The sequence below is a fragment of the Anomaloglossus baeobatrachus genome, chromosome 2 (assembly GCF_048569485.1).
Source record: "Anomaloglossus baeobatrachus isolate aAnoBae1 chromosome 2, aAnoBae1.hap1, whole genome shotgun sequence".
NCBI lineage: Eukaryota > Metazoa > Chordata > Amphibia > Anura > Aromobatidae > Anomaloglossus > Anomaloglossus baeobatrachus.
In genome coordinates this window covers 258,997,369-259,024,662 of record NC_134354.1, presented here as the reverse complement: position 1 = coordinate 259,024,662, position 27,294 = coordinate 258,997,369, and the positions used below count along the sequence as shown (strand labels likewise).

At 45.2% G+C, this 27,294-nt stretch overlaps 1 protein-coding gene across 3 annotated transcripts in view; it reads left to right on the top strand.

Annotated features, from left to right (window-relative positions):
• LOC142291323 (uncharacterized) overlaps positions 1-27,294 on the top strand; it is a 129,607-nt gene that overhangs the window by 38,224 nt on the left and 64,089 nt on the right. For all 3 annotated transcript variants that reach the window (XM_075335784.1, XM_075335783.1, XM_075335785.1), the window contains exons 4-5: positions 23,460-23,518; positions 23,679-24,040. In XM_075335784.1, coding sequence (XP_075191899.1) covers positions 23,460-23,518; positions 23,679-24,040 — 421 coding nt within the window. The remainder of the gene's footprint in view (positions 1-23,459; positions 23,519-23,678; positions 24,041-27,294) is intronic.

The window sequence follows — 27,294 nt, the reverse complement described above, 5'->3', positions numbered from 1 at the left end:
CCACATCCGGCCCGCCTGCTCTCTGTGACCGGCTCGCCTGTCTTCAGCCGGTGCAGTGGAGCCGGGCTGCAGCGTGCCGAGCAGGGAGAGATCCTGTGCAGGTCCGCACAGTCAGTGCAGGAGAAGGAGCAGCACAGCAGAGCAGACGGAATAATTGATCTTCCAGGACCTGCGATGATGTCACGCCCATGTGACTGTGTGGGAGGAGACACAGGATGCCGGGCAGAAAGCAAAGATAGTGAATCCTGAAGGAGATGTGGACACATGATGACTGGTAATAAGAAAAGAGGGGACATGAGGGGGAGGGGGGCTGCAGGGTGAGTGCATATGTGGGAAGATGGAGTTGCAGGGTGAGTGGCATATGAGGGCTGCAGACTGACAGAAGGATGTGAAGGGGTGCAGAGTGTTTGAGAGGGGTAAGTTGGGGTACAGGCAGGGTGAGATATGTGGGCAGGGTGTGTGACATATGGGGGTGTAGTGTGTGTGATATGGGGGTGCAGGCTGTATGGGGTGTAGTGTGTGTGACATATGGGGGTGTAGTATATTACAGGTGTGCTATATGGAGGTGTATATAGTGGTGTAGTATATGGGGGTATAGTGATGTAGTATATTACAGGTGTGCTATATGGAGGTGTAGTATATTACAGGTGTGCTATATGGAGGTGTATATTACAGGTGTGCTATATCGAGGCGTAGTATATTACAGGTGTGCTATATAGGGGTGTAGTGATGTAGTATATTACAGGTGTGCTATATGGAGCCGTAGTATATTACAGGTGTGCTATATGGAGGTGTATATTACAGGTGTGCTATATGGAGGTGTAGTATATTACAGGTGTGCTATATGGAGGTGTAGTATATTACAGGTGTGCTATATGGAGGTGTAGTATATTACAGGTGTGCTATATGGAGGTGTAGTATATTACAGGTGTGCTATATAGAGGTGTAGTGATGTAGTATATTACAGGTGTGCTATATGGAGGCGTAGTATATTACAGGTGTGCTATATGGAGGTGTATATTACAGGTGTGCTCTATGGAGGTGTAGTATATTACAGGTGTGCTATATGGAGGTGTAGTATATTACACGTGTGCTATATAGGGGTGTAGTGATGTAGTATATTACAGGTGTGCTATATGGAGGTGTAGTATATTACAGGTGTGCTATATTGAGGTGTAGTATATTACAGGTGTAGTATATGGGGTGTAGTGATGTAGTATATTACAGGTGTATATAGGGGTGTAGTGATGTAGTATATTACAGGTGTATATAGGGGTGTAGTGATGTAGTATATTACAGGTGTGCTATATGGAGTTGTAGTATATTACAGGTGTGCTATATGGAGTTGTAGTATATTACAGGTGTAGTATATGGGGTGTAGTGATGTAGTATATTACAGGTGTGCTATATGGAGTTGTAGTATATTACAGGTGTGCTATATGGGATGTAGTGATGTAGTATATTACAAGTGTGCTATATGGAGGTGTAGTATATTACAGGTGTAGTATATAGGGGTGTAGTGATGTAGTATATTACAGGTGTAGTATATAGGGGTGTAATGATGTAGTATATCGGAGGTGTATTATATAGTGGTGTAGTATAATACAGGTGTATATGGGGGTGTAGTATATTACAGGTATATGGAGGGAGTGTAGTATAATACAGGTATAGTATATAGGGGTGTAGTTTATTACAGGTGTAGTATATGGAGGGGGTGTAGTGATGTAGTATATTGGGTAGAACTGAGGTAATTATATTAGTCCGGCCCTCTAAACCAATCCCAATTTCTCATGCGGCCCCATGGGAAAATTAATTGTCCACCCCTGATCTAGGACTTAGTGGCAGCTATGGGCTGCTGCCATTAACTCCTTATTACCCTGATTGCCACCGCACCAGGGCAATTCGGGATGAGCTGGGTAGAGACCCGGGACTGTTGCATCTAATGGATGTGGCAATTCCAAGCGGCTGCTAGCTGAGATTGTTAGGCTGGGGGGCTCCCCATAATGTGGAGCTCCCCATCCTGAAAATACCAGCCTCCAGCCGTATGGCTTTACCCTGGCTGGTATCCAAATGGGGGGGGCCGCACGTTGTTTTTTTTTTTGTTTTTTTTTTTTACCATTTATTTATTTTAATTTTTTTACTGCTCGATATAGACACACCCACCGGCAGCTGTGATTGGTTGCAGTGAGACAGCTGTCACTCAGCGTGGGGGCGTGTCTGACTGCAACCAATCATAGGCACCGGTGGGCGGGGGAAGCAGAAAATACGTGATGGATTAATGAGCGGCCGGCATTTTCAAAAGAGATGAAGCCGCCACAGTGTGAACGCCGTGCAGCGCCGCGCCGGTAAGCGTGGATCGGTAAGTATGAGAGAGGGGGTGGGAGGGAGAGACCGACCGACATAGAGAGAAAGACGAAAGACCTGCCTTTGTTATGTTAAATAAAAACATGTGGATCGCAATAATAATGCAATGCAAACGCACTGCTTCACATTTTGGCAACGATTTTCTACAACTCGTTGATTTCAATGGGTGTAGAACGCAGCGAAAATGGCAAAAACAATTGACATGCTGCTTCTTTGAACGCAGAGTTTTTGCCCAAAATTATGCAAATTAAGCCCAGCGTTTGGAAACGCAAAGTGGGGACAAGAAATTCACATTTTCCATAGACTTTGCTGGAAAATCAAAACGTATGCCTTTTGGCATGAAAAGGCTGCAGTTCAAAACGGACCTAAAATGCAGCTGAAAAGCAGGTGGAAACGGAAAGTGCGGACATAGCCTAATGACTGGGACATTTTGTGCAATTCTGACCAGTGTCACTTTGGTAGGTTATAACTCTGGAACGCTTCCACGCATCCTGATGATTCTGAGATAGTTTTCTCGTGACATATTGTACTTCACGATGGTGGTAAATTTAGGCTGATATTTTTTACGTTTATTTGTGAAAATTTCAGAAATTTGGCTAAAATTTCCCAATTTTCAAACTTTGAAATTTTATTACCATAAATTTGAGTGATGTCACACAAAATAGTTACTAAATAACATTTCCCACATGTCTACTTTACACCAGTGCAATTTTCAAAACAAAAGTTTATTTTGTTAGGAAGTTAGAGGGGGTCAAAGTTTATCAGCAATTTTGTAATTTTTCCAACAAAATTTTACAAAACCATTTTTTAGGGATCACATTACATTTGAAGTGAATTTGAGAAGCCGAGGTGACAGAAAATACCCAAAAGTGACCCCATTCTAAAATCTGCACCCTTCAAACTGTTAGAAACCACATCCAAGAAGTTTATTAACACTTTAGGTGCTTCACAGGAACCAAAGCAATGTGGAAGGAAAAAATGAAAATTTTCTTTTTTTTTTTCTTTTTCACAAAAATGTTAATTTAGACATAAAATTATGCATTTTCACAAGGTTATCAGAAACAAATGCACCATAAAATTTATTGTGCAATTTCTCCTGAGTACGCCAATACTTCATATGTGATGGAAATCAATTGTTTGGGCGCACGGCAGAGCTCAAAAGAGAAGGAGCGCCATTCGAATTTTTGAAAGCAAAATTAGCTGGGCTCATTAGCGGACGCCATGTTGGGTTTGGAGACCCCGTGAGGTGCCTAAACAATGGAGCTCCCCCATAAGTGACCCCATTTTGGAAAGTAGACCCCTCAAGGAATATATCTAGATGTTTGATGAGCATTTAGAACCCCCGAGGGCTTCACAGAGGTTTGCAACAGTGAGCTGTGAAAATATTTATTTATTTTTACCACAAAATTGTTATTTCAAACAGGTAGCTTGTTTTTCACAAGGGTATCAGGAAAAAACGCACCATAAAATTTATTGTACGATTTCTCTTGAGTACGTTCTATGTGGTGGAAATCAATTGTTTAGGCAAACAACAGGGCTCAGAAGAGAGAGAGCGCCATTTCAATTTTTGAAAGCAAGATTAGCTACAATCATTAGTGGATGCCATGTCGGGTTTGGAGACCCACTGAGGTGCCTAAACGGTGGAAACCTCCCACAAGTGACCCCAATTAAGAAACTACATCTCCCAAGGAACCTATGTAGATGTGTACTGAGTACTTTGAACCCCCAGGTGCTTCAATTAATTTTATTATGTTGCGCCGTGAAAATGAAAAAAAAAAAAAAATGTAACCACAAAAATGTTCTCTTAGCCTATTTTTTCATTTTCACAAGGGCAACAGGATAAAATGGATTTCAAAATGTGTTGGAAAATTTCTCCTGAGTATGCTGATACCCCATATGGGGGGGAGACCACTGTTTAGGCGCACGGCAGGGCTCTGAAGGCAAAAAGCGCCATTTGAATTCTCAAACGCAAAATTGTCTGAAATAGTTAGTGGATGCCATGTTGCGTTTGAAGCGCCCCTGATGTGTCTAAACAGTGGAAACCACCCCCCACATGTGACCCCGACCCCCCCCCCCCCCTTCCCCAGGAACCTATCTGTGGGACATTGTGTAGAGTGTGTAAATAGCAAGGAGATTCAGATTTGGTAACATAAAAAAGAAACATACTAAACGGACGTCAGTAAAAAAAAAAAAATCCTGACCAAAATAGTCCACGAATGGCGATCTGTGATGTGCACCACGGATGGGTGGCTGCAGGACGCATGGACGGATGGGTAGCAAAAGGCGACATAGGATGACAGACAGAAAAAAAAAAAATTGTACTCACAGGACCTGGAAGATCAGTGACCAGAGGAACTCTGCAGCAGGCAGTTAGAAGGAAGACTGAAGCTAGGACCCAGGAAGCACCAGCGATGGAGGCACTCATCGGTAGATGAGTTCAGATAAATGAAGACCTCGGACGACCAGGCAGGAGAATCCGCACAGTGGCGGCAGCAGGCAAGGGGACGATGGAGGGGGACAGGAGAAGCCAAGGGGAGGAGGGGGAACAGGAGAAGCCAAGGGGAGGAGGGGGGGGGAGGAGAAGCCATAGGGCGGGGGGCGGACTGAGAGATCGGAGGAGGGGCAGTACTTGCGGCGGAGATCGAGCAGCAGCTTCGGTGTTGGCGTGGAATTACAAGTCCCAGCAGTGGCGCGCTGCAGACTCGGTGGGAAGGGCTCTCCAGGCCAAAACAAGCCTTGGGAGAGATCTCACTGCCAGGTCAGCCCGCCCCCCCTGTACACACTGATTGGAGCGATTGCTCATCATAGCATGATTGCTCCAATCAGTGCTGCAGAGGGTGGGGGGTGCCATGTTTGATAATCTCCAGCTATGATCTGCTGCAGCTGCTGCAGCACCTCATATCTGGATGTCACAGGATCGCACTATTTGGGGCATTTATTTTAGCCGAAACCAATGCGATTGGCGGTTCAGATTTGAACAGCCAATTACAACGCTCATGGATGGGGGGTGGTGATGCCACCCCCTTCTGGGGTCAAGCAAAGGTCCCCTGCTGTAAGAATAAGCAGGGGCATCATTTGAAAGTGGTTACTATGGCCACGGCAATCAAATGAATTTTAGGCAGTAAAGTTACGCCCCTGGTTAAGTCACGTAAAAATAGGACGTAACTTTACTGCCCGCAGTCGTGAAGGGGTTAAAGGGGAAATCACGTTGACATGATCACTTGTTATGAGTCACTTATTTCATGAAATCCTTGTGGGGTTTTTTTAACAATTAAATGGCACTTTATAAAGCTCCCTGACACTTTGCAGAGATTTCTTATATAAGACTTCTAAGCTATCCTACTTTTGATTTAAATAAGGTTTGATCTAAAATCCCACTCCCCATCTGCAACCTTTTCACATGCATCTTAGGGTATTTTCACACTAATACTGTGCTCTCCACTGAGCAGTGCGGGGTTCTGTGGGAATCCACTAAAACAGAATTCTGTCAGGCACCCTGATGAAGACATTCGCTTCTGTGAAGATGATGAAGTCCAAGTAAACTCTTGTCTTTGATCCTTAGGCTGGGGCCACACGGGGACTACTGCGATCCCCTTGCATGAGACTCGGCTCGTGCTGGCAGTACAGCAGAGCCGAGTCTCATGCTTGTGTCCTTGCAACTGAGGTCCGTTCGTGCGAGCAGACCTCAGCTGCGGGGGGCGGGCCGGCACTCAGGAGGGGAGGGAGGGATTTCTCTCCCTCTCGCCTGTGTAGCCGGCTATAGACATTCTCGCTCTGCACGCACGGTACACCGGTGTACCGCGAGTGCAGTGCGATTTTTCTCTCGCCCCATTCACTTGAATGGGTGCGAGAGAAAGAGTCTCGGATTACAATCGCAGCATGCTGCGATTGTTTTCTCGGTCCGATTAGGGCTGAGAAAATAATCGCTCATGTGTGCTGACACACAGGCTAGAAATGGTCCGAGGGGAATGCGATGTTTTATCGCACTCCACTCGCACCGATTTTCTCGCCGTGTGGCTTAGGCCTCACAGTATTCATTTTTGAGTCATGCTCAAAACAAAAGCTCATTAACACTGAGACTCATTAACATTTCTGTCCAAAACCAATACGTGATATGATGTTCATGTCTTAAAAACAATACAATAAAGCTGTATATTCCACCAACATCTACTGTAATGGTAAACAGTTGACTCATTCTCAAAGCTTTAACCCTTTCACCCCCGGCCACTAAAACACCCTAATGACCGGGCCATTTTTTGCAATTCTGACCAGTGTCACTCTGACAGGTTATAACTCTGGAACACTTCAACGGATCCTGGCGATTCTGAGATTGTTTTTTCATGACATATTGTGCTTCATTAAGTGGTAAATTTAGGCCGATATTTTTGGCGTTTATTTGTGAAAATTTAGGAAATTTTGCAAAAATTTTGAAAATTTTTCCAATTTTCAAACTTTGAAAATGTATGCCTATAAATCTGAGAGATATGTCACACAAAATAGTTACTCAATAAAATTTCCCACTTGTCTACTTTACATCAGCGCAACTTTTGAAACAAATTTTTTTTTTTTTCGTTAGAAAGTTAGAAGGGGTCAAAGTTAATCAGCAATTTCTCATTTTTCCAACAAAATTTACAAAAGAATTTTTTTTTAGGGACCACATCACATTTGAGGTGACTTTGAGAGGCCTAGGTGACAGAAAATACCCAAAATTGACCCCATTCTAAAATCTGCACCCCTCACTCTGCTCAAAACCACATTCAAGAAGTTTATTAACCCTTTAGGTGTTTCACAGCAACCAAAGCAATGTGGAAGGAAAAAATGAAAATTTTACTTTTAACACAAAAATGTTACTTTAGCCATAAAATTTTAATTTTCACAAGGGAGAAAAGAGAAAATGCACCCTACATTTTTTTGTGCATTTTCTCCTGAGTACGCGCTCGGCAGAGTTCGAAAGGGAAGGAGTACCATTTGAATTTTTGAACACAAAGTTAGCTGCACTCATTAGCGGATGCCATGTCGGGTTTGAAGACCCCCTGAGGTGCCTAAACAATGGAGCTCCCCCACAAGTGACCCCATTTTGGAAACTAGACCCCTCAAGGAATTTATCTAGATGTTTGGTGAGCCCCTTGCACCCCCAGGGGCTCCACAGAAGTTGATAATGTTAAACCGTGAAATTTTTTTTTTTTTTTTACCACAAAATTTTTGCATCAACCAGGTAGCTTTTTTTTTTTTTTTTTTTTACAACGGTATCAGGAAAAACTGCACCATAAAACGTATAGTGCAATTTTTCCTGAGTACGCAGATACCTCATATGAGGTGGAAATAAATTGTTTAGGCGCATGGTGGGGCTCAGAAGAGAAGGAACTCCATTTGACTTTTCAAACGCACAGACGCGGTGCACTGATCGGCCGCTGCAGGACGCACGTTCGGATGAGATATAAAAAGCGTCGGGGATACGGAAAAAAAGAAAAAGTCACGCCAAAAATTGAACAGGGATGCCGATCCGTTATGTGCATCCTTGATCAGCGCTTGGCGGGACGTACGGATGAATGCGATACAAAAAGCGTCGCCGATACGGAAAAAAGTCACACCAAAAATTGACCACGGATGCCGATCCGTTATGTGCAGCATCCTTGATCAGCGCTCGGCGGGACGCACGGACAGATGCGATACAAAAAGCGTCACGGATACGGAAAAAAGTCACGCCAAAAATTGAGCAGGGATGCAGATCCGTTATCTGCATCCCTGATCAGCGCTCGGCGGGACGCACGGACAGATGCGATACAAAAAGCGTCACGGATACGGAAAAAAGTCACGCCAAAAATTGAGCAGGGATGCAGATCCGTTATCTGCATCCGTGATCAGTGCTCGGCGGGACGCACGGACAGATGAGGTGTAAAAATGGTCAGGATACAGGGGAAAAAAAAAAGTTATACTCACAGTACCCAGAGGATTAGCAGGAGGATCACTTACCAGAAGAACTACAGGAGGAACAGAAGGCAAGCGAGATAAGACAGCTGTACAGGAGCAGCAGGCAGGACGTTGGACAGATCAGCAGAAGACCCAGGAAGAAGGACGCAGAGATGGAGGCAGATGTGATCGAGCCAGTGAAGACCTCGGACGACCCGGTGAAGGCAGGTAAGAGGACGTCGAGGGGAGGGGGAGAGCAGAGGGTGGCGCGGGAGAGCAGAGGGGGATACCGGAGAAGCAAAGAAGGAAGGAAGCAGAATAGAGATAACAGAGGAGGCAGGCAGATCGGGATGTCGGGGGGCAGATCGGGGCGTGGGGGGGAAGTTCGCGGGGGGCACGGGCATGGGCCATCACGGGAGCGCGCAGGGGCCATAACGGGAGCGTGCAGGGGCTGCAAGGGGAGCGGAATACTCACGTGGAGCAGGAGCCGAAACGGTGACATCAGCGGCGGTGGCGTGGTACCACAAGTACCAGCCAGTCCACGCTGCAGACATGTTGGGGGAGGGCTTCCCAGACCAGCACTGGCCTGGGGAGGGCGGCCACCTGCAGATCAGACCGCCCCACTGCACACTGATTGGAGCGATCGTGCTATGACGCGCAAATCAGTGCTGCAGGGGCTGGGGGCGGCATGTTTGAGATCCACCTATGATCTGCTGTAGCTGCTACGGCATCTCATAGCCGGATCTCACAGTATCGCACTAATTCGGGCATTATTTTTGCCGAAATCAGTGCGAACGATGTGGTTGGCGGTTCAGATATGAACAGCCAATCACATCGATCGTCGATGGGGGTTGGCGATGCCAACCCCCCTGGGGTCAAGCAAAGGTCCCCTGCTGTAAGAAACCACAGGGGACATCATTTGAAAGCCGTTGCTATGGCCACGGCAATCAAATGAAGTTTAGGCTGTAAAATTACTTCCCTGGTCGTTAAGTCATGTTAAAATAGGACGTAATTTAACTGCCCGCGGTCGTGAAGGGGTTAAAGCCATTTTTATTACATTGTTTTAGGGAAGTAATTTTGGAATTTCAATTATCTGTTTATGGCATTTACTGTAGTGGTTAATTCATTATTACATAACTAGAAGGTGGCCCGATTCTACGCATCGGGTATTCTAGAATTTACGTATTGTGTAGTTCATGTATGATTTTTGTTATATATATATATATATATATATATATATATATATATATATATATATATATAGATGTTGTTGTGTGTAGTTACCAAGTGTTTGTGTAGGGCGCTGTACATGTTCTGGGTGTTTTCTGGGTGTGATGGGGGGTGAGAGCGGTGTTGTTTGTGTGTTGCGTTGTTTGTGGAGCGCTGTGTGTCTGTAGCGTTGTGTGTGTGTTGCGCGGTTTGTGTGTGTGTGGTGTGTTTTGGGGGGGAGGTATGTTTTGTGCAATGTGTGTGTTGTGCGGTATGTGCGTATATTTGTGTGTGCAGCGTTGTTTGTGTGTGGGTGTCTGTGTAGGGCAGATGTTTGTGGTTCCCAGTGTGTGTGTGTGGTGTGGTGTGTTGTGCAGTGCGCGCGCGTGTGTGTGTTGGGGGGAGGTGTGCACTTCCCATCGTGCTCCATCCCCCATGCAGCGCACTCCCCATCGTGCTCCATCTCCTATGCTGCGCATACCCCATCGTGCTCCATCTCCCATCCTGCGCACTCCCAAACGTGCTCCATCCGCCATGCAGCGCACTCCCCATCGTGCTCCATCCCCCATGCTGCGCACTCCCCATCGTGCTCCATCCCCCATGCTGCGCACTCCCCATCGTGCTCCATCCCCCATGCTGCGCACTCCCCATCGTGCTCCATCTCCCATGCTGCGCACTCCCCATCGTGCTCCATCTCCCATGCTGCGCACTCCCCATCGTGCTCCATCTCCCATGCTGCGCACTCCCAAACGTGCTCCATCCGCCATGCTGCGCACTCCCAAACGTGCTCCATCCGCCATGCTGCGCACTCCCAAACGTGCTCCATCCGCCATACTCCGCACTCCCCATCGTGCTCCATCCCCCATGCAGCGCACTCCCCATCGTGCGCCATCCCCTATGCTGCGCACCCCCATCGTCCTCCATCTCCCATGTTGCGCACTCCCAAACGTGCTCCATCCGCCATGCTGCGCCAGCATCAGCCTCTCTACCCGCAGCATCAGCCTCTCTGCCCGCAGCATCAGCCTCTCTGCCCGCAGCATCAGCCTCTCTGCCCGCAGCATCAGCCTCTCTCCCCGCAGCATCAGCCTCTCTGTCCCTAGCATCAGCCTCTCTGTCCCTAGCATCAGCCTCTCTGTCCCTAGCATCAGCCTCTCTGTCCCTAGCATCAGCCTCTCTGTCCCTAGCATCAGCCTCTCTGTCCCTAGCATCAGCCTCTCTGTCCCTAGCATCAGCCTCTCTGTCCCCAGCATCAGCCTCTCTGTCCCCAGCATCAGCCTCTCTGTCCCCAGCATCAGCCTCTCTGTCCCCAGCATCAGCCTCTCTGTCCCCAGCATCAGCCTCTCTGTCCCCAGCATCAGCCTCTCTGTCCCCAGCATCAGCCTCTCTGTCCCCAGCATCAGCCTCTCTGTCCCCAGCATCAGCCTCTCTGTCCCCAGCATCAGCCTCTCTGTCCCCAGCATCAGCCTCTCTGTCCCCAGCATCAGCCTCTCTGTCCCCAGCATCAGCCTCTCTGTCCCCAGCATCAGCCTCTCTGTCCCCAGCATCAGCCTCTCTGTCCCCAGCATCAGCCTCTCTGTCCCCAGCATCAGCCTCTCTGTCCCCAGCATCAGCCTCTCTGTCCCCAGCATCAGCCTCTCTGTCTCCAGCATCAGCCTCTCTGTCCCCAGCATCAGCCTCTCTGTCCCCAGCATCAGCCTCTCTGTACCCAGCATCAGCCTCTCTGTCCCCAGCATCAGCCTCTCTGTCCCCAGCATCAGCCTCTCTGTCCCCAGCATCAGCCTCTCTGTCCCCAGCATCAGCCTCTCTGTCCCCAGCATCAGCCTCTCTGTCCCCAGCATCAGCCTCTCTGTCCCCAGCATCAGCCTGATGTGTGTGTATGTGTGTGTGTGTGCTGTTGTGTGTGCGTGTGGATCTTCCGCCGCTGCAGGACCTTGATGTGCTGGTAACTATGCTAGCATGGTTACCAGCTGGTAACTATGCTAGCATGGTTACCAACGTATCCCGTCCCCCGCTCGCACGGGAGCCCACACCAGCATACGGCGGCAAGGCCAGCAATGCGAGGGTAAGTGTCGGCTGGGTTGGCGGCGTACGCTGATGTGGGCTCCCGTTGGGGGGGGGAGGGGGGAAGAGTACAGTACTCACCTGGGAGTCGTGGCCGTGACCGTGTCAGTTCGGGGAATGCGCGGGGGGGCGGGCGGAGCCAGAGCTAGCGTGCATTGCGTGAGGGGGGCGGGGCGCGGCGTGGCCGAGTTGCCAATGCCTGCAGGGTGCTGGGGCGAGAGGCCAATCTGTGGGGGGGGGCGGAGCCTGGGCGAGTGGCTGGCCAATCTGTGAGGGGGCGCAGCCTGGGCGAGCGGCCAATCCGTGTGGGGGGGCGGGGCCATGGCGAGCCCAGCGGCCAATCAGCTTTGTGTCACCGTAAGGACACAATGTCACCGTAAGGACACAATTTTGGAGCATGACAGACAGACAGACAGACAGAATAAGGCAATTATATATATAGATAATGCCTCATTGAAACTTGTATGTGGCAGGTACAAGTTCTATCTGTTTTTTTTTTTTTTCTTTTCATGAATACAACACATACCCATTATAATCTATAGGTCTATTCACATGTCCGTTTTTTTGCACGGACAATGTGTCCGAGCAGAAAACACATGACCGCATCCATTTTTTTTTTTCTTCGACAGCCTGGATGACAAGGGCCAGTATAAGTCTATGGATCTGTGAAAAACATATAAAGCTTTTCGATGGCATCAATGTGCCATCCGTGTGCTGTACTTGTTTAACATTGAGAAGAATAGGCATTTTATAATTTAATTATTTATCCACACATGAAAAACAGTGATGGTAAAAAACGGGCACACGGCTGTCACACTGATGCAAAACGCTGGTTGACACCAGTACTATTTTTCATGTTGTAAGGTTACAGTTGGACAAGTCCTGGATGGGAGATGTGTCAGCGAACTGACTGGCCTTGGTGTTGTGAATATCGAAGAGAAGTCGTCAGCAAGATACTTACTGAGAGGGTTTTTAATGGGCCTGGCTTTTTGGATTAGGCTTTTCGGAACGACCAGAAGAGCTTGGTGTGACTGGTCATTCCCATGGCTGCAATCCAGGCTTTGCAGCTCCTTTAAAAAGCAGCTAAGGCTCACCTCACAGCAGTATTTAGCCGCAAAACCGGAACGTTACAAATGTGCTTCAGTTCAATTAATTTCCAATGAAATCGTGGCAAGATGCGGTAACATGCGGTTATGTATGACGCACGCAACCGCATGTGACCGCATCTTGCCGCGATTCCATTGGAAATGGATTGAACTGAAACGCATTTGTAACTGATTCGGTTTTGCGGCAAAATACTGCTGATGTGAGGTGAGCCTAAGCTGCCCAGAAGTTGTCTGGGTAAGGGAGGAGGAAAAGACCAGTGAGTATTGGTTAATCTCTTTCAGAGTTCCAGAGTTGGACGTTTGAAATTGAGTGTCTGTCAGGTTGGTCTGGAGGATCAATCAGCAAGGAGTATGAGAAGGAAAGAGTATGTCTAAGAAGTACCACACTCGAACATGCTGTGTCAAACGTTGTCTTGTCTTATTAAAAAATGTGTCTAATAGGAAATGAACAAAAAAAATTAAACAACTGACCCACTCTCCAGGATCTCTGGAGAGATGGAGCAGAGACACCAAGGAGATAATCCTTTCAAGGCCAGAAATGTCCGCCTCCAAAATAGCAAATTCTAAAGTATCTGTGTAGTCTTTATCTTATGGATTTAGTATGTGACAGACATCTGTCAGCCGGAGCACCTGCTTTAATGTGCGACGTTGTCTCAGAGGAACAGTACCCTGTCCAGATGGAGGATCTACCGAAGGATTAAAAGTAAATTTGAAGTCTCTGCCTGTAATCAAAACCCCTTCTGTAAAATTATAGAGAGAAGTTATTAAAGAGTGACATGTAGCAATTTGATTCTTCTTAGGAAGGTATTAATTGGGTAGCGTGCAGATAGAATCAGCTGTTTTTAATTAAAGGGGTATTTCCGTCTCCAAGATCCTATCCTAATATTTAGTAGGTGTACTAATAATATTAACAAATAACTCCATTTAGAAATGGGGTATAGGTCTCCCGATTCACTATGTCGCTTACCTCATGTTCAGGACATTGCAGGACCTTAGTTATCCATAAGTAGAAACAAACTTCCAGCTCTTTGCTGTAGTATAAAATGCTTCCAGAGTGAATCACCTGATCCTGCACGGAGAGTCCCAGGCAGAGGAATCCAAGACCGTATAAATAAGAAAAAAATCCAGCGGATCACAGGCATGGGTGAAGTAAAAACTTATAAAGTCCACATCGCAGGTGGTATCCACAGAAGCAGGAATATAATAAATTAAATCGTCCATGATTTAATTTTTTATATTTCTGTTTCTGTGGATACCACCTGCGATGTGGACTTTTAACTTGCAAGAGTAAAGATGTAAATTTTTATTTCACTCATGCCTGTGATCCGCTGGATTTTTTTCTTATTTATACGGTCTTAGTTATCCATAGTTATGACGATGCATATAGTCAGTTACTAGTGGTCAGAACCATGGATACCTAAGGTCCTGCATGGCCTGAACATGAGGTAAGAGACAGTGAATCAGAAGAACTAGACTACATTTCTAATTGGAGGGGGTGACAACATTTTGGAAATTACTCCCCTCTAAGAATTCCTCTCAGTGTAGTGAAGATTTTGTCTCTGGAAAACATCGGTGGAGTAAAACGCAGTGAATGTTTCAGAATTAAAAATTGCATATAAGACCTTGTAGTATCTCCTACTTGTATAAGACTCCTTCTGGAGAAAGTCACTACAGAAATGCCAGACATGTTAACCTTAACTGTGGTTTATACACATTGTGGTGCTCAGAAAGGAAGGGAGCATTTAGATTTCGAAGCGCAGATTTTGCTGAATTTTTCTTTTGGGGGTGTGTGGGGGAGGAGGGCAGGCATATCGCTCTGGACTCTGTCTGTCCTTCTTTTCAAAGGTGCACAAATCTGTTGTTGACCGCAGTTTTTGTGTAGCCTAAACAGACACGTAAAAAGATTGATACTGCCAGACCACAGACCAGAAGTGAGTTCAATGTGACTAAATTTGGAATAAATTTTCCATTGAGAATTTGGTGTGAATCACATTTTTCAGAGATTTACGCATAATCCCCTAGCGTAAGCAATTAGCATAGAGCACAGGATAAATGTGAGCTTAGCCTTACCGCAATCTTTGGGAGGCAGAACAAACAAATCCAACAGCAGTTGAAGAATTGGTTTTATTTGTTCTATACGCCATTCAGCTTGGGGTATAAGTGATTGGGTGGCTTTATTCCTCAGGTCAGTATGATTACAGCAATACCAGATTTATATAGGTGGTTTTTTTTTCAATTTGGCTACTTTCACACTAAAAAGCGCTTTTTTTTTTACTAAATAAAGGTATTTACATAATTGAATTTTGAAGGCTATAGTTTTTTTTAAAAAAACTATAGCCTTCAAAATTTGGTGATGCCAAAACCTTTATTTTGTAAAAAAAAAAAAAGTTTTTAGTTGCCAAACCTAAAAAGAATTATATAAATCTGGTAATCTTACTGACCTGAGGAATAAAATCACATATACATATCACACATACTGCAAGGGAAATTACGTAAAAAAATAAATAAATAAAGCCAATTCTTCATTTGCTCTGGAAAACATGATTCAGATAAAATTCTCAATGGAAAATTCACTGTAATGAGGCAAAGGGAGTCTCTTTGAACTCCTGTCCAGTCTGTGGTCTGGTGGCATGCACAAAAGTGCAGTGAATAACACTTTAGTTTACCTTTGAAAAGACGGACACCGCTGAACAGAGGCTGAACTGAGTCCGGAGTAACTCCTAGTGAATGGGTCCATTGGGGGTTTCTTTGGAAACACATATTTCGGACATGTAGATAGAAACATCATGTACAAGTGCACTATATCCTGTTACCATTGTGAAAATGAAAAAATTGGGGTTAAAGTAACATTTTGTGGTTAAAAATGTATTTATTTTTTCATTTTTCGGCTCAAATTCTGTGAAATACTACCTGAGGCTCAAGGGGCTCACCAAACATCTAGAAACATTCCGTGAGGGGTCTAGTTTCCAAAACGCAGTCACTTGGGGGGAGCTCCGCTGTTTAGGCACATCAATGGCTCTCCAAATGCGACATTGTGTCTGGTATGTATTCTAGACCAGGGTTCCCCAACTCCAGTCCTCAAGGCCCACCAACAGTGCATGTTTTCAGGATTTCCTTAGCATTGCACTGCTGTTGGAACCAGCACCTGGGCAGGTAATTACATTAACACCTGTGCAATACTAAGGAAATCCCAAAAACCTGCACTGTTGGTGGGCCTTGAGGACTGGAGTTGGGGACCTCTGTTCTAGACCATTTAGTGCTCTTTAATTCAAATGGCGCTCCTTCCCTTTCAAGCCCTGCTGTGCACCCAAACAGTTGATTTGCACCAGATATGGGATATCGATCTACTCAGGAGAAATTGGGCAGCACATTTTTGTATTGTTACCTTTGTGAAAATGCAAAATTTGGAACTAAAATAAGATTTTTGTGGTGAAAACTAAAATTTATTTTTTTTTTCCTTCCACTGTCTTAGTTCCTGTGAAGCACCTAAAGGGTTAATAAACTTCTTATGTGGTTATGGGCAGTTTGAAGGGTGCAATTTTTAGAATGGTTTCACTTTTTGGTACTTTCTGTGACCTAATCCTTTCAAAGTCAATTCAAGTATGATGTGGGCCATAAAAAAATGGTTTTGTAAATTTTGTTGGAAAAATGAGAAATTACTGGTAAACTTTTAACCCTTCTAATAACTTTTGTATTATAGCACTGGTAATTAAAATATAACCTTTATTGTTATCATTAAAATTCAAAAACACCCAAACAAGTGGTATGGTACCAAACGAAAATTTTTAGCACAAATTTACAAAAATGGATGTACACTAGAAAGATCACAGGGGAGTTTTTACTTTTAGGCACTTTCAGTATACTCCTGTACATCCAAATGAGTTTAAAGTGACATTGTGCATAACCGCTTCTCCTCTAATATTGCACTTTAGCCCACGGAATACCGTTCTTGTAAAAGTGGCTATGTGCAATTCTTTTGTAAACAATTGACCAAGTAAAAAATCCACTATGGTTGATACACAACCAAAAGGAGAAAAAATGGTAAAAGTGACAAATGTGCTCAGTGCTAAAAAGTGAAATCAAAGGTAGCAGTGGGACTTGATGTTTGATCTTGATTTTTCATTTGGTAGCTCAACATACCTCTGATAGTATGACCTCCAAATTCCCCTGATGAATCGCATAGAGGAAACGCGTCGGAAGGAGGACGATTAGTAATCACTGGTGTTGCCTGGGGTAATGTGTGGTATGCAAAAGGTTGGCCCCCCCCCCCCCCTTAAAATTGTAATGTAACATCAGTCTCATTGGTTTGCAGTGGTATAGGTGGTGAGCAGAAGTCCCACTGCTACCTTTGATATCACTTTTTAGCACTGAGCACATTTGTCACTTTTACCGTTTTTTCTCCTTTTGATTTGTGTATCCATGTCCATAGCGGATTTTTTACTTGGTCAATTGTTTACAAAATAATTGCACATAGCCACTTTTACAAGAGCCCACATTCCGTGGGCTAAAGTGCAATATTAGAGGAGAAGCGGTTATGCACAATGTCACTTTAAACTCATTTGGATGTACAGGAGTATACTGAAAGTGCCTAGAAGTAAAAACTCCCCTGTGATCTTTCTAGTGTACATCCATTTTTGTAAATTTGTGCTAAGAATTTTCCCTTTCGCCCACCTGGTGACAGCACCACCTGAGTGATAGGTTCCGCCCACATCAGGACAGGAAACCCACTGATAAAAAGGCGGTACCTGTCCTCTACATCAGTTTGGTTTCCTGTCCTGATGGATGTGAGGACTCAGTCCTCAAACTTCAGTGAACTAACTGCAATAAAATCAGCCAGGGATCATCCCATGACAATAGATGCAATGCCAATCCCCTGGTCAAAGGGTCTTCTATATGCCTTTCCACCCCTGGTTCTTCTTCCGGCGGTGCTCAGGACGGTTCGGGAAGACGAGGCTCTCCTTATCCTTATAGCTCACTTCTGGCCAAAAAGAGCCTGGTTCTGTTGGCTCCAAAGACTGGCAATATCAGACCCTTGGATACTGCCGGACAGGACAGACCTACTAGTCCAGGGACCAATGTGCCAAACCAAGGCTCCTACCCTCCACTTGACAGCATGGCATTTGAAAGGCGGCTGCTCCTAGCACAGGGATTCTCCTGAGAATTTAGTAAAACTCTCCTTAAAAGTAGGAAGCCGGTCGCCACTGGTATTTAGGGAAGCGTCTGGTGAAAAATCCAGCAAGTTTCCTGGGCACAGATCGGGGGTCCCCCTCTCTTCCCGACCATCCTGGAAATCCTTCAGTAAGGGTTGGATTGAACTTATCCACTGGCACCTTGAAGGTACAAGTTTTGGCCCTAGGAGCCCTCTATAAACATAACCTCAGAGAATAGATGGATTAGCAGGTTCATTAAATCCTGTGCTAGAGCGACTCCTGTCCCTTCTCCTCGCATGCCTCCCTGGGATTAAATCTTGTCCTTGATGCCCTTATAGACGCCCCATTGAGCCCCTTTCAGATGTTCCCTCCAAGACCCTGAAGGTGGTACTACTCATTGCTTAACGTCCGCTAGACGGGTGGGTGACCTACAGGTGCTCTCCATTGTCCATCCATATACCCAAATTTTGGTCGATTTAAGGTGGTATTGCGTACAGATCCCTCATAGCCTAAAGTGGTCAAGCCCTTCACAGGTCCCAGGAATTCATACTGCCTTCCATTGTGACCCTCCTTCCAATGACAAAGTGGACAGGCTCCATAGCTTGGATGTAAGACTTGCCCTTATAACCTACTTAGATAGGACCAGGGAATTGCGAGAATCTCAGGCCCTGTTTTTGTTATTTTACAGCCCCCGGACTTTCCCTAGAACGTATCTACAATTACCTTGGCTAGGTGGGCCCGGGATGCTATGTTGCTGACCTACTCAGCTAAGGGGGTGCCAGTTCCCCTGCAGATTAGGGCCTTTCCACTGGGTCACTTTCTACTACTTGGGCTGAGCGGACAGAGGTGTCTAATGATCATATATGCAGGGCCGCCACTTGGTCCTCTTCCTCTACTTTTTTCTGTCACTATAGACTTGACTTGTCCTCCACGGCCGACCTTTCTTGGTAGACGGGTATTACAGGCAGTGCTCCCTCCCTAAGGTGATTGGTCTCTAGAATCTCTCAGGTTGTGCTGTCATGGGCGAAAGGGAAAAATCTTAATTACTTACCGGTAATGGGATTTTCAGAAGCCCATGACAGCACCCTTAGTTCCCCCCCCTATTCACTGGTTATGGACACCCTTCGGGGAGTGTTAGAGTTAATGGTGTATTCCTTTTGGTGGTGGTGTGATTAACATTTTTGTTTGTGTTTTGTTGGTCCTCTCTGACTCTGTAAACCTACTGATGTGGAGGAGAGGTACCGCCTTTTTATCAGTGGGTTTCCTGTCCTGATGTGGGCGGAACCTATCTCTCAGGTGGTGCTGTCATGGGCTTCTGAAAATCCCATTACCGGTAAGTAATTAAGATTTTTCTTTTGGTACCACTTGTTTGGGTGTTTTTGAATTTTAATGATAACAATAAAGGTTATATTTTAATTACCAGTGCTATAATACATTTGATAAATTGGTAATAAGGTTTCTATATACTTTTCTAATAACTTTCTAACAATTATGCTGATTTAAAGTAGACATATGAGAAATGTTATTTATTAACTATTTTGTGTGACATAACTCTGGTTTTGGGGCATAAAAATGAAAAGTTTAAAAATTTCAAAACATATTTTTATATTTTCAAAAATAAACACAAAAATGAATCATCCTAAATTTACCATTATCATGAAGTTCAATATGTCACAAAAAAACAATCTTTCTCAGAATCACTGGGATCCATTGAGGTGTTCCAGAATGATAACCTCATAAAGTGACACTGGTGAGAATTGAAAAAAAAAAAATATATATTAAAAAAAAAATAAAAAAATAATGGCCTGGTAATGAAGGTGACAACCCAGGTTCAGGGGTTAGAAAATATTTTTACAACTCTTACTATTTTTTTTTTTATTTATAAAAAAAACCCCCTTAATTTAGTTCCTATTTTGGACAATAACTTTATTAGTCTGATCTCTGGTATAATGTATTGCAATGCACCAGCATTGCAGTACATTACACCTGCCACTGAGGTACTGACACATGCCTCTCAGACCATATTCCTCGCATGGACTGGCAAGCTTGCCGTAGATGGCTGACCCGATGGTTATCATTACGGTCTTGGGTTACCATGACAACGATTGGGACCCGTTATCACATCGCGTGGGTCCTGATCTGGCAGGAGAGGGAGCCAGGAACAGCGTGGGGACTGTCCCTGACAGTGACAGCCAGAGCACAACTATCATCTGTGCCCTCCATGATCACTATGGCTTACCCATATGTCATAGGTTGGGAATCTCTTCTCAGCCATGATACATACGTCATAGGGGGTGATGGGCGATCCCGATCTGTAAAGTTTAGGGTCCGTATTGGATACCTAGCGCCGTTCACGGACCCCGAACACTGACTTCTCAGGGAAGTCCATGTTATTTTTAAAATTAAAAAAAAAAAAAAAGCAAAATGGGGATTAGAGCAGGACAATTATACTTACCGGCTGTCACACTGCTTCCGGGTCTGCTCATTAAATCTCATGCATTTTCACCTCCCCTGCCCACTGTCTGTGAAAGCAACTGTGTTTGGTTGCAGTCAGGCTACCAGGGTCTGTTATTGGTTCACCTCACACTAGCTGTCTGGGTCAGTGGAGTGGAGTGTAAAATATAAATACATAATTGGAAAAAATGGTGTAGGGTCCCCTGTATTTTGATACCCAGAACAAATAAAGCAGACAGCTGGAGGCTGCAGCCCCCAGCTGTATGTGTTATTTTGCCTGTGTATCCAAATACGAGGGACCCCATATGGTTTTTTTAATTATTTAAATAAAAAATAATTTTTTAAAAAACAGCTTGCGATCCTCCCCCCGACAATTTTGATACTCAGCCATTAAAAAACAGCTGAGGGCTAGCATTCTCAGACTGCGGAGGCCAATAGCCACCGACCGCCCCAGAATTGACACATCCATTAGATGCGCCAATCCTGGCACTTACCCTGCTCATCCTGATTGCCCAGCTACGGCGACAATCAGGGCAATATAAGAGGTTAATGACAGCTGCGATTTGTCAAAATATCACAGCTGTCATCAAGCTCGAGGTTAGTAATGGGAGGGGTCTATGAGACCCCCCATTGCTAATCGTGTAAGTAAGAAGAATTAAACACAAAAAAGAAAAATTATAAGACAAAAAGCACCCATTTTCTCCAATTTATTAACCCCCAAAACATCCCTGTAGGTTGGACTTAATCTACACCACGATGTCCCACGATGATCCCAGCTCTGCTACATCTGAGGTCGCAGTGCATGGTTACATTAGAAAATGTGACCAATCACTGTGGTGTCAGGGACACCCTGACGGAGCCGCAGTTGTGAGAGTGGTCACGTTAGTGAGTTCACCTGATGTTACAGCTATCTGTTCCCATGGTACCCCAGCTGTGATCTCAGGTGAATTGACCTGAGGTAAACTAATTCAACTCAATGATCTCATCTTGGGTGATCTCATTGAACTCAATACTGAATTACCGGATTAGGCTTTGTGCAAACGTTGTGTATTTGGTTGCAGACTTTTCTGCACCAAAAAACGTAGTGAACCGCATCTAAAACACAATGTCAAACTGAAACATTCTGGGGCTTCCGAAGAAAGCCACATGGGAGGCTCAGAATAGGTGTAGTATAAAGTTAATTGAGCTAGCTGAGCTGCTTGATAGTATTTGGCGAGGTTGAAAGCTCCCAATCCCCCTTACATGCGATGGTGATACAATATAACTCTCTTAACTCTGGGAAAATTAACTTTCAGAACAAAGGTATTAAACAATTGTTGGGTTTGTTTAAGAAAATGGGATGGGATAATGATTGGTAAAACACGGAATAAGTAAAGTAAATTTGGGGAAGGGTCATTTTAGGTGCACGTATACTGCCCAACTATGAGAGGAACAATATGTTCTGTTGGCTGCGGCATCACCCCTTCTGGTCACATGGGTATGACATCAGCACAGGTCCTTCTAGTCACTTAATAAAACGATTCTACAGGGTGGACAATATTTATATGGATACACCTAAATAAAGTGGGAATGGTTGGTTGGTGATATGAACTCCCTGTTTGTGGCTAATTAGTATATGGGAGGGTGGGAAACTTTTCAAGATGGGTGGTGACTATGGTGGCCGTTTTAAAGTCGGCCATTTGGATCCAACTTTAGTTTTTCCAATGGGAAGAGGGTCATGTAACACATCAAACTTATTGAGAATTCCCCCAATGAATATAAAACAAGAATAATAAATACACATTTGGTATCACCATGTTCAGAAATGCCTGATCTATCAAAATATGAAAATCAATTAATCTGGTACACGGCATAAAAAAATTCCAAATGCCAAAATTATGGTTTTTTGATCCCTGCAACATTGCAATAAAACACAAGAAGAGGCAATCAAAACATTGCATCTACCCAAAATGGTATGATTAAAAACACCAGCTCCAGACGCAAAAAATAAGCCATCACTGAGCCCCTAATCCTGAAAATTGAGAACACTTGTCTTGGAAAATAAAACTCAATTATTTTTTTTTTTTTTTTACAAACTTCTGATTTTTTTTTCACCATTTATATAAATGTTAAACTATACATGCTTTGTATCTACGAGGTCCTGCTGAACTGGGGAATCATAATACCAGGTCCGTTTTGCCATATAGTGAACATTTTTTAAAAAAAACAACAAACAATAGAGCAGTCGCACTTTTTTTTGCAATTTCACTGCACTTGGAATTTTTTTTCCCCATTTCTCAGTACAGTATGGGGCAGAATGAATGGTGTCGTTTAACAGTACAACTCGCCCCAGAAAAAACAAGCTATCGTATGGCTAGATTGACAGAAAAATAAAAAAGTTATGGCTCTTGGAAGAAGGGAAAGAAAAAACGGAAAATCGCCGGGGGGGGGGGGGGTGGGTTGGTGAAGGAATTAATATACAGTATTTGGGCTCCTTCGAACAGTCATGTGTCACCTTCACTGAGTACAATTTTGATGTATCTTGAGTCAGTTTTGTGGTGTAAATTATCATCAAATAATTGGTCATCCTTGGCTGAGCTCTACCCACTTCTAAAGAAGAAAAAAAATAGGTGGATCTGGCTGGGACTAGGATAAAAATGGCCAAAAAAATAACTTTTGCATAACTTTGCATTGCACAAACATTTTGTTATATATTCAAGCAAAAACTGTGTGATGTATCCAGCAATTCTGGGTGTTCTACTATTAGAATAAATGATACCATGTTTAGCTGAGGTAGGGTAGGGAGGCAGTAGTAAATAGGACATTAGGATATATTTACGTGCATTTGCACTTTTTCGGCAAAAGTGATCCAGTTATAAAAACACAAGCAGAGGGACCCCTGGTTATTATTGGGTCCCTGTGACTTCCATTGTTGTCCATTTTTTTCTTTTGTTCTAATAAAAAGACACCGAATGGAAATCTGACAGACCCCATAATAACTTATGGGTCCTGCCATGCCTATGTTTGTGTATAGGATCACCTTTGAACATTATTAGTTCCTAACCTGGAACACACAAACTGAATATGCAAATGGCATCTGAACTTTACCTAAGTTGCTAACAAAATATTGTTTTATTTAGTCTCACTTTTTTCTAGCGAGCGTTCTTACTTTTCTGAGTTTACTAATTCATTAGAGATTTTGTTTTTTTTTCCCCTTTCTGTAAAGGTTCCCCCATCTAGAGGTCACCGCTCCAGACCATACAGAGGAGGCTACCATGATCACCGGTAAGGGAAAGGGATTCATTAGCTAAGGTTTATTATATAAAAAAAAAAAACCAACTTGTAGTATAACGTCTGGCACTCATCCTACAAACACATAAGCATACTAGAAAAGTAACATTTTCAGCAGCATTACAATTAGCTGGCTTTTCTTTTTCTTTTTCAGAGAGCATGACGGCTATGGGTCATATCATGACAACTCATGTCATGATAGAAATTACGATGACAATCAATATGTGGAATATCACGATCGCTCATACCAAGAGTACTATGAGGAGAACCAATCCTATAATGAATATCAAGAACATAGAGAGCCTGTATATAACCGAGGGGGTCATCATGATGGTGGCTACAATAAAGAAACATATTACCGTGGTAGCTACCAACGTGGACGTGGAGATCCCGCACGGTATCGGGGCCATGCCACAGAGGCACCACATAAGAAATATCCCCAGAAGTCTTTTAAACACTATAAGAAAGAAAATGAATTTCATGTGAAGAAGATTACACCAGAACCTGTACAGAAAGGTGAGTAAAAGCAAGCTGTAAAAATGAAATTTACATGGCTACTATTGTGTTCCCTAGGTTATGTATACTCAATTTAGAGGGTGTTTAGGTCTTCATTTTAGATATTTAATGGAAGTATTGTAGCATTGACCTCTATCCTCAATTCCCATCCTGCAGAACATGGTTGTATTTTGTGAATCCACATCAAGGTTAAGACCAAGGATTCATAATATTGCTTCTCCTTTGGAATTTTTATTTGGTTCTTTCAGGTTTAACTTCAAACCAGCTAAGGAGCTGCTATCAAAAACCTTTAACCCTTTCACGCCATGGCCGTTTTACTTTTAGTTTTTTCCTCCCCTTCTAAGAGCCATAACTTTTTTCTTTTGCCATAAATATAGCCATATGAGGGCTTCTCTTTTGCAGGACGAGTTGTACTTTCGAATGACACCAGTGGACGGGAAAAAAATTTCAAGTGCAGTGGATCTGCAAAAAAAAAAAAAAAAATTGCTTTTTTTACATCTATTTACCATGTTCACTATGTTGTAAAACTGACCTGGCAATATGATTTTCCTGGTCAGTACGAGTACTCAAATACAAAACATGTTTAGTTTTTTTTTTTTTTTTAAGTGGTGAAAAGAATTTTAAAAATTTCTGAGAAAAATTTCATTTCCGTTTGTCAACATTTTCCAATACCCGTACGGTTTTATGTCTCAGGATTTGGAGCTGTGTGATGGCTTTTTGCACCCTGAGCTGTCATCTTTACTGATACCATTTTTGAGTAGATACAATGTTTTGATCGCCCTTTCATGTATTTTATTGCAATGTTGCTGTGGCCCAAAAAAATTTAGTTCTGGTGTTTTTTAATTTTTATTTTTTTTGTTGCTCTGTTTAAAATCATATTGTGAAGGTAGTCTGGGCTATAGATTGTTCAAATGTAATAAGATAATCAAAATATAGATGTTGTTGCATTATTATCTGTGTGTCTATATGACAATTGCACAGACGCCATAATATGATTCTAAGCTGTATGGTCAAGCAAAAGTTAAGTAAGGACAAGTGAACAAATGTATAAACAATGGACAGTGAAGCCTTTCTTGGGGTACTGTCTCACTTAACTACGCACCAGCAGTCCCGACAGCAATTTGACCTGGTCAGGATCGCTGGTGCGTCAAACATGGTCGCTGGTGAGCTGTCAATCAGGCAGATCTCACCAGTGACCAGCCACCAGCGACTCTGTGCTTGGTAACCAAGGTACACATCGGGTTATTAAGCAAAGCGCTTTGCTTAGTTACCTGATATTTACCCTGGTTACGTGTGCAGGGAACCAGTGATGGCAGCCTGTAAGCATGTACGATGGGTAACCAGGGTAAATATCGGGTAACCAAGCAAAGCACTTTGCTTGGTTACCCGATATTTACCTTGGTTACCAGGGCTATAGCACTGATCACTGGCTGGAGCTGGGTGACCTTTGCTGCACCCTCCCTCAGCACTGATTGGAGAGATCGGCCTTTTGACCGATCTCTCCAGCTACCGTGGATCTGGGGCCGGTGATCTGTAGGTGATCGCTCTCCTCAGCTTCTCCGCCCGTGAAAGCTGAGGAGAATGATTCCTGCGGGTGACCATCGGTAAGTCACTGCCCCAGATCCACCGCTGCCACTGATCATCCACCGCCGCAGCCACTGCCCCAGATCATCCGCCGCCCTGCATCTGCTGCGCCCCTGCATCGCCGCTGCTCTGCTCCACCGACACCCCGGCACCTCCATCTGCTGCGCCCCGGCACCTCCATCTGCTGCGTCCCGGCATCACCGCTGCTCTGCTCATTCTGCTGCCCCCTTGCATCAGCCACTGCCCCCCACCCCCATCAGCCACTGCTTTCCCTGCATCAGCCACTGCTTTCCCTGCATCAGCCACTGCCTCCCCTGCATCAGCCACTGCCCCCCTGCATCTTTCACCACCCTCCCCCATCAGCCGCTGCACCCACACCCCCCCCCCCCCCAAATCTGCTGCCCCCTCTCCCACCTTTGTGTCGCGGGCGGAGGAGGGGACGCTGCGCTCTCCCACTGCTCGGGTCCGGCTGCCGCTGCTGCTGCGGCCTCTGCTGCTCGGTGGCTAGAGCGATGGGCCGGATCCCGGGGACTCGAGCGGCGCTCCTCGCCCGTGAGTGAAAAGGGGTTTTGGTTTTGGGGAGTTATTGTCCGTGACGCCACCCACGGTTGTGGTGATTGTGTGGACACCACCGCTGCTCTGTATGGGGATCCGGGAGCGGTGACAGGTAGTAGCAGAGTTGTTAGTTCTCCCCTCCGTGGGTAGGGGTTGGTTGTCCCGGGGCCCAGTGATGGGGTGGAGGATGAGGGATGGAAGGCCAGGTGCAGGGCCTGGTGAGGTGCAGGGTCACGGGGGCAGCGCTGTGCCTCACAGCACGGTGGTACTCACTCAGCCTGAGACGGTGACACAGTTCTCGGTAAAACACACGGCTGGAAAGACGGTTCCCACGGACGGCTGCTGTTGCTTTTCCCCGGTAGTTAACGGTGACTGTCTCTTTCCCTGCACCTATGTTCAATGTTGGTAGCGATGGATTCCCACCGGTAACCCGCTCCCCGACTTGGATATGGGCCGGAGGAGCCCCTCTTTGCCCGCAGGCGCTGGCCCTGAGAAACTGGTGCCTTGGCGGGGGCGGTGTCTCTCTCATACGGTTGGACTGTTGCCTTCAATCGGGACTTAGTTGTTTGGAGACCCGGAGGTCCCCTTCACTGACGGATTTGGCAAATTCACGGCGACTCCTAGCCTTGCCGGGATCCAAAAGGCCCCTGCCAATGGTGCTGGCTTCTCCTTGTGTACCGGTCCGGTACCGCCGGGCCACCGCCCGTCCACGGTCCTTTCGGCAACCTCCGATCAGCCTCCACTGCAGACGGTCACCGCCGTCTGCTAACCTTGCTGTCTCTGTCCGGGGCACACACCCGGACCTACTTCAGGCTCTACTTCTGTCACTTCTCTCCTCTCACTTCCTCCTCCAAACTCTAACTGCCAGTTTTCCCTCCTCCAGGACTGTGAACTCCTTGGTGGGTGGAGACCAACCGCCTGGCTCCACCCCCTGGTGTGGACATCAGCCCCTGGGGAAGGCAACAAGGATTTCTGGTCTAGCTTAGGTGTACCTAACCGGGGTGTAGGGTGTGGTGATGTCATTACCTGTGACCCCTGGCTGGTCCAGGGCGTCACATTCCCCCTTAGCAAAATGCAGACCGTCCGCGGGCTGCCCGTCCAACACCAGTTTTATT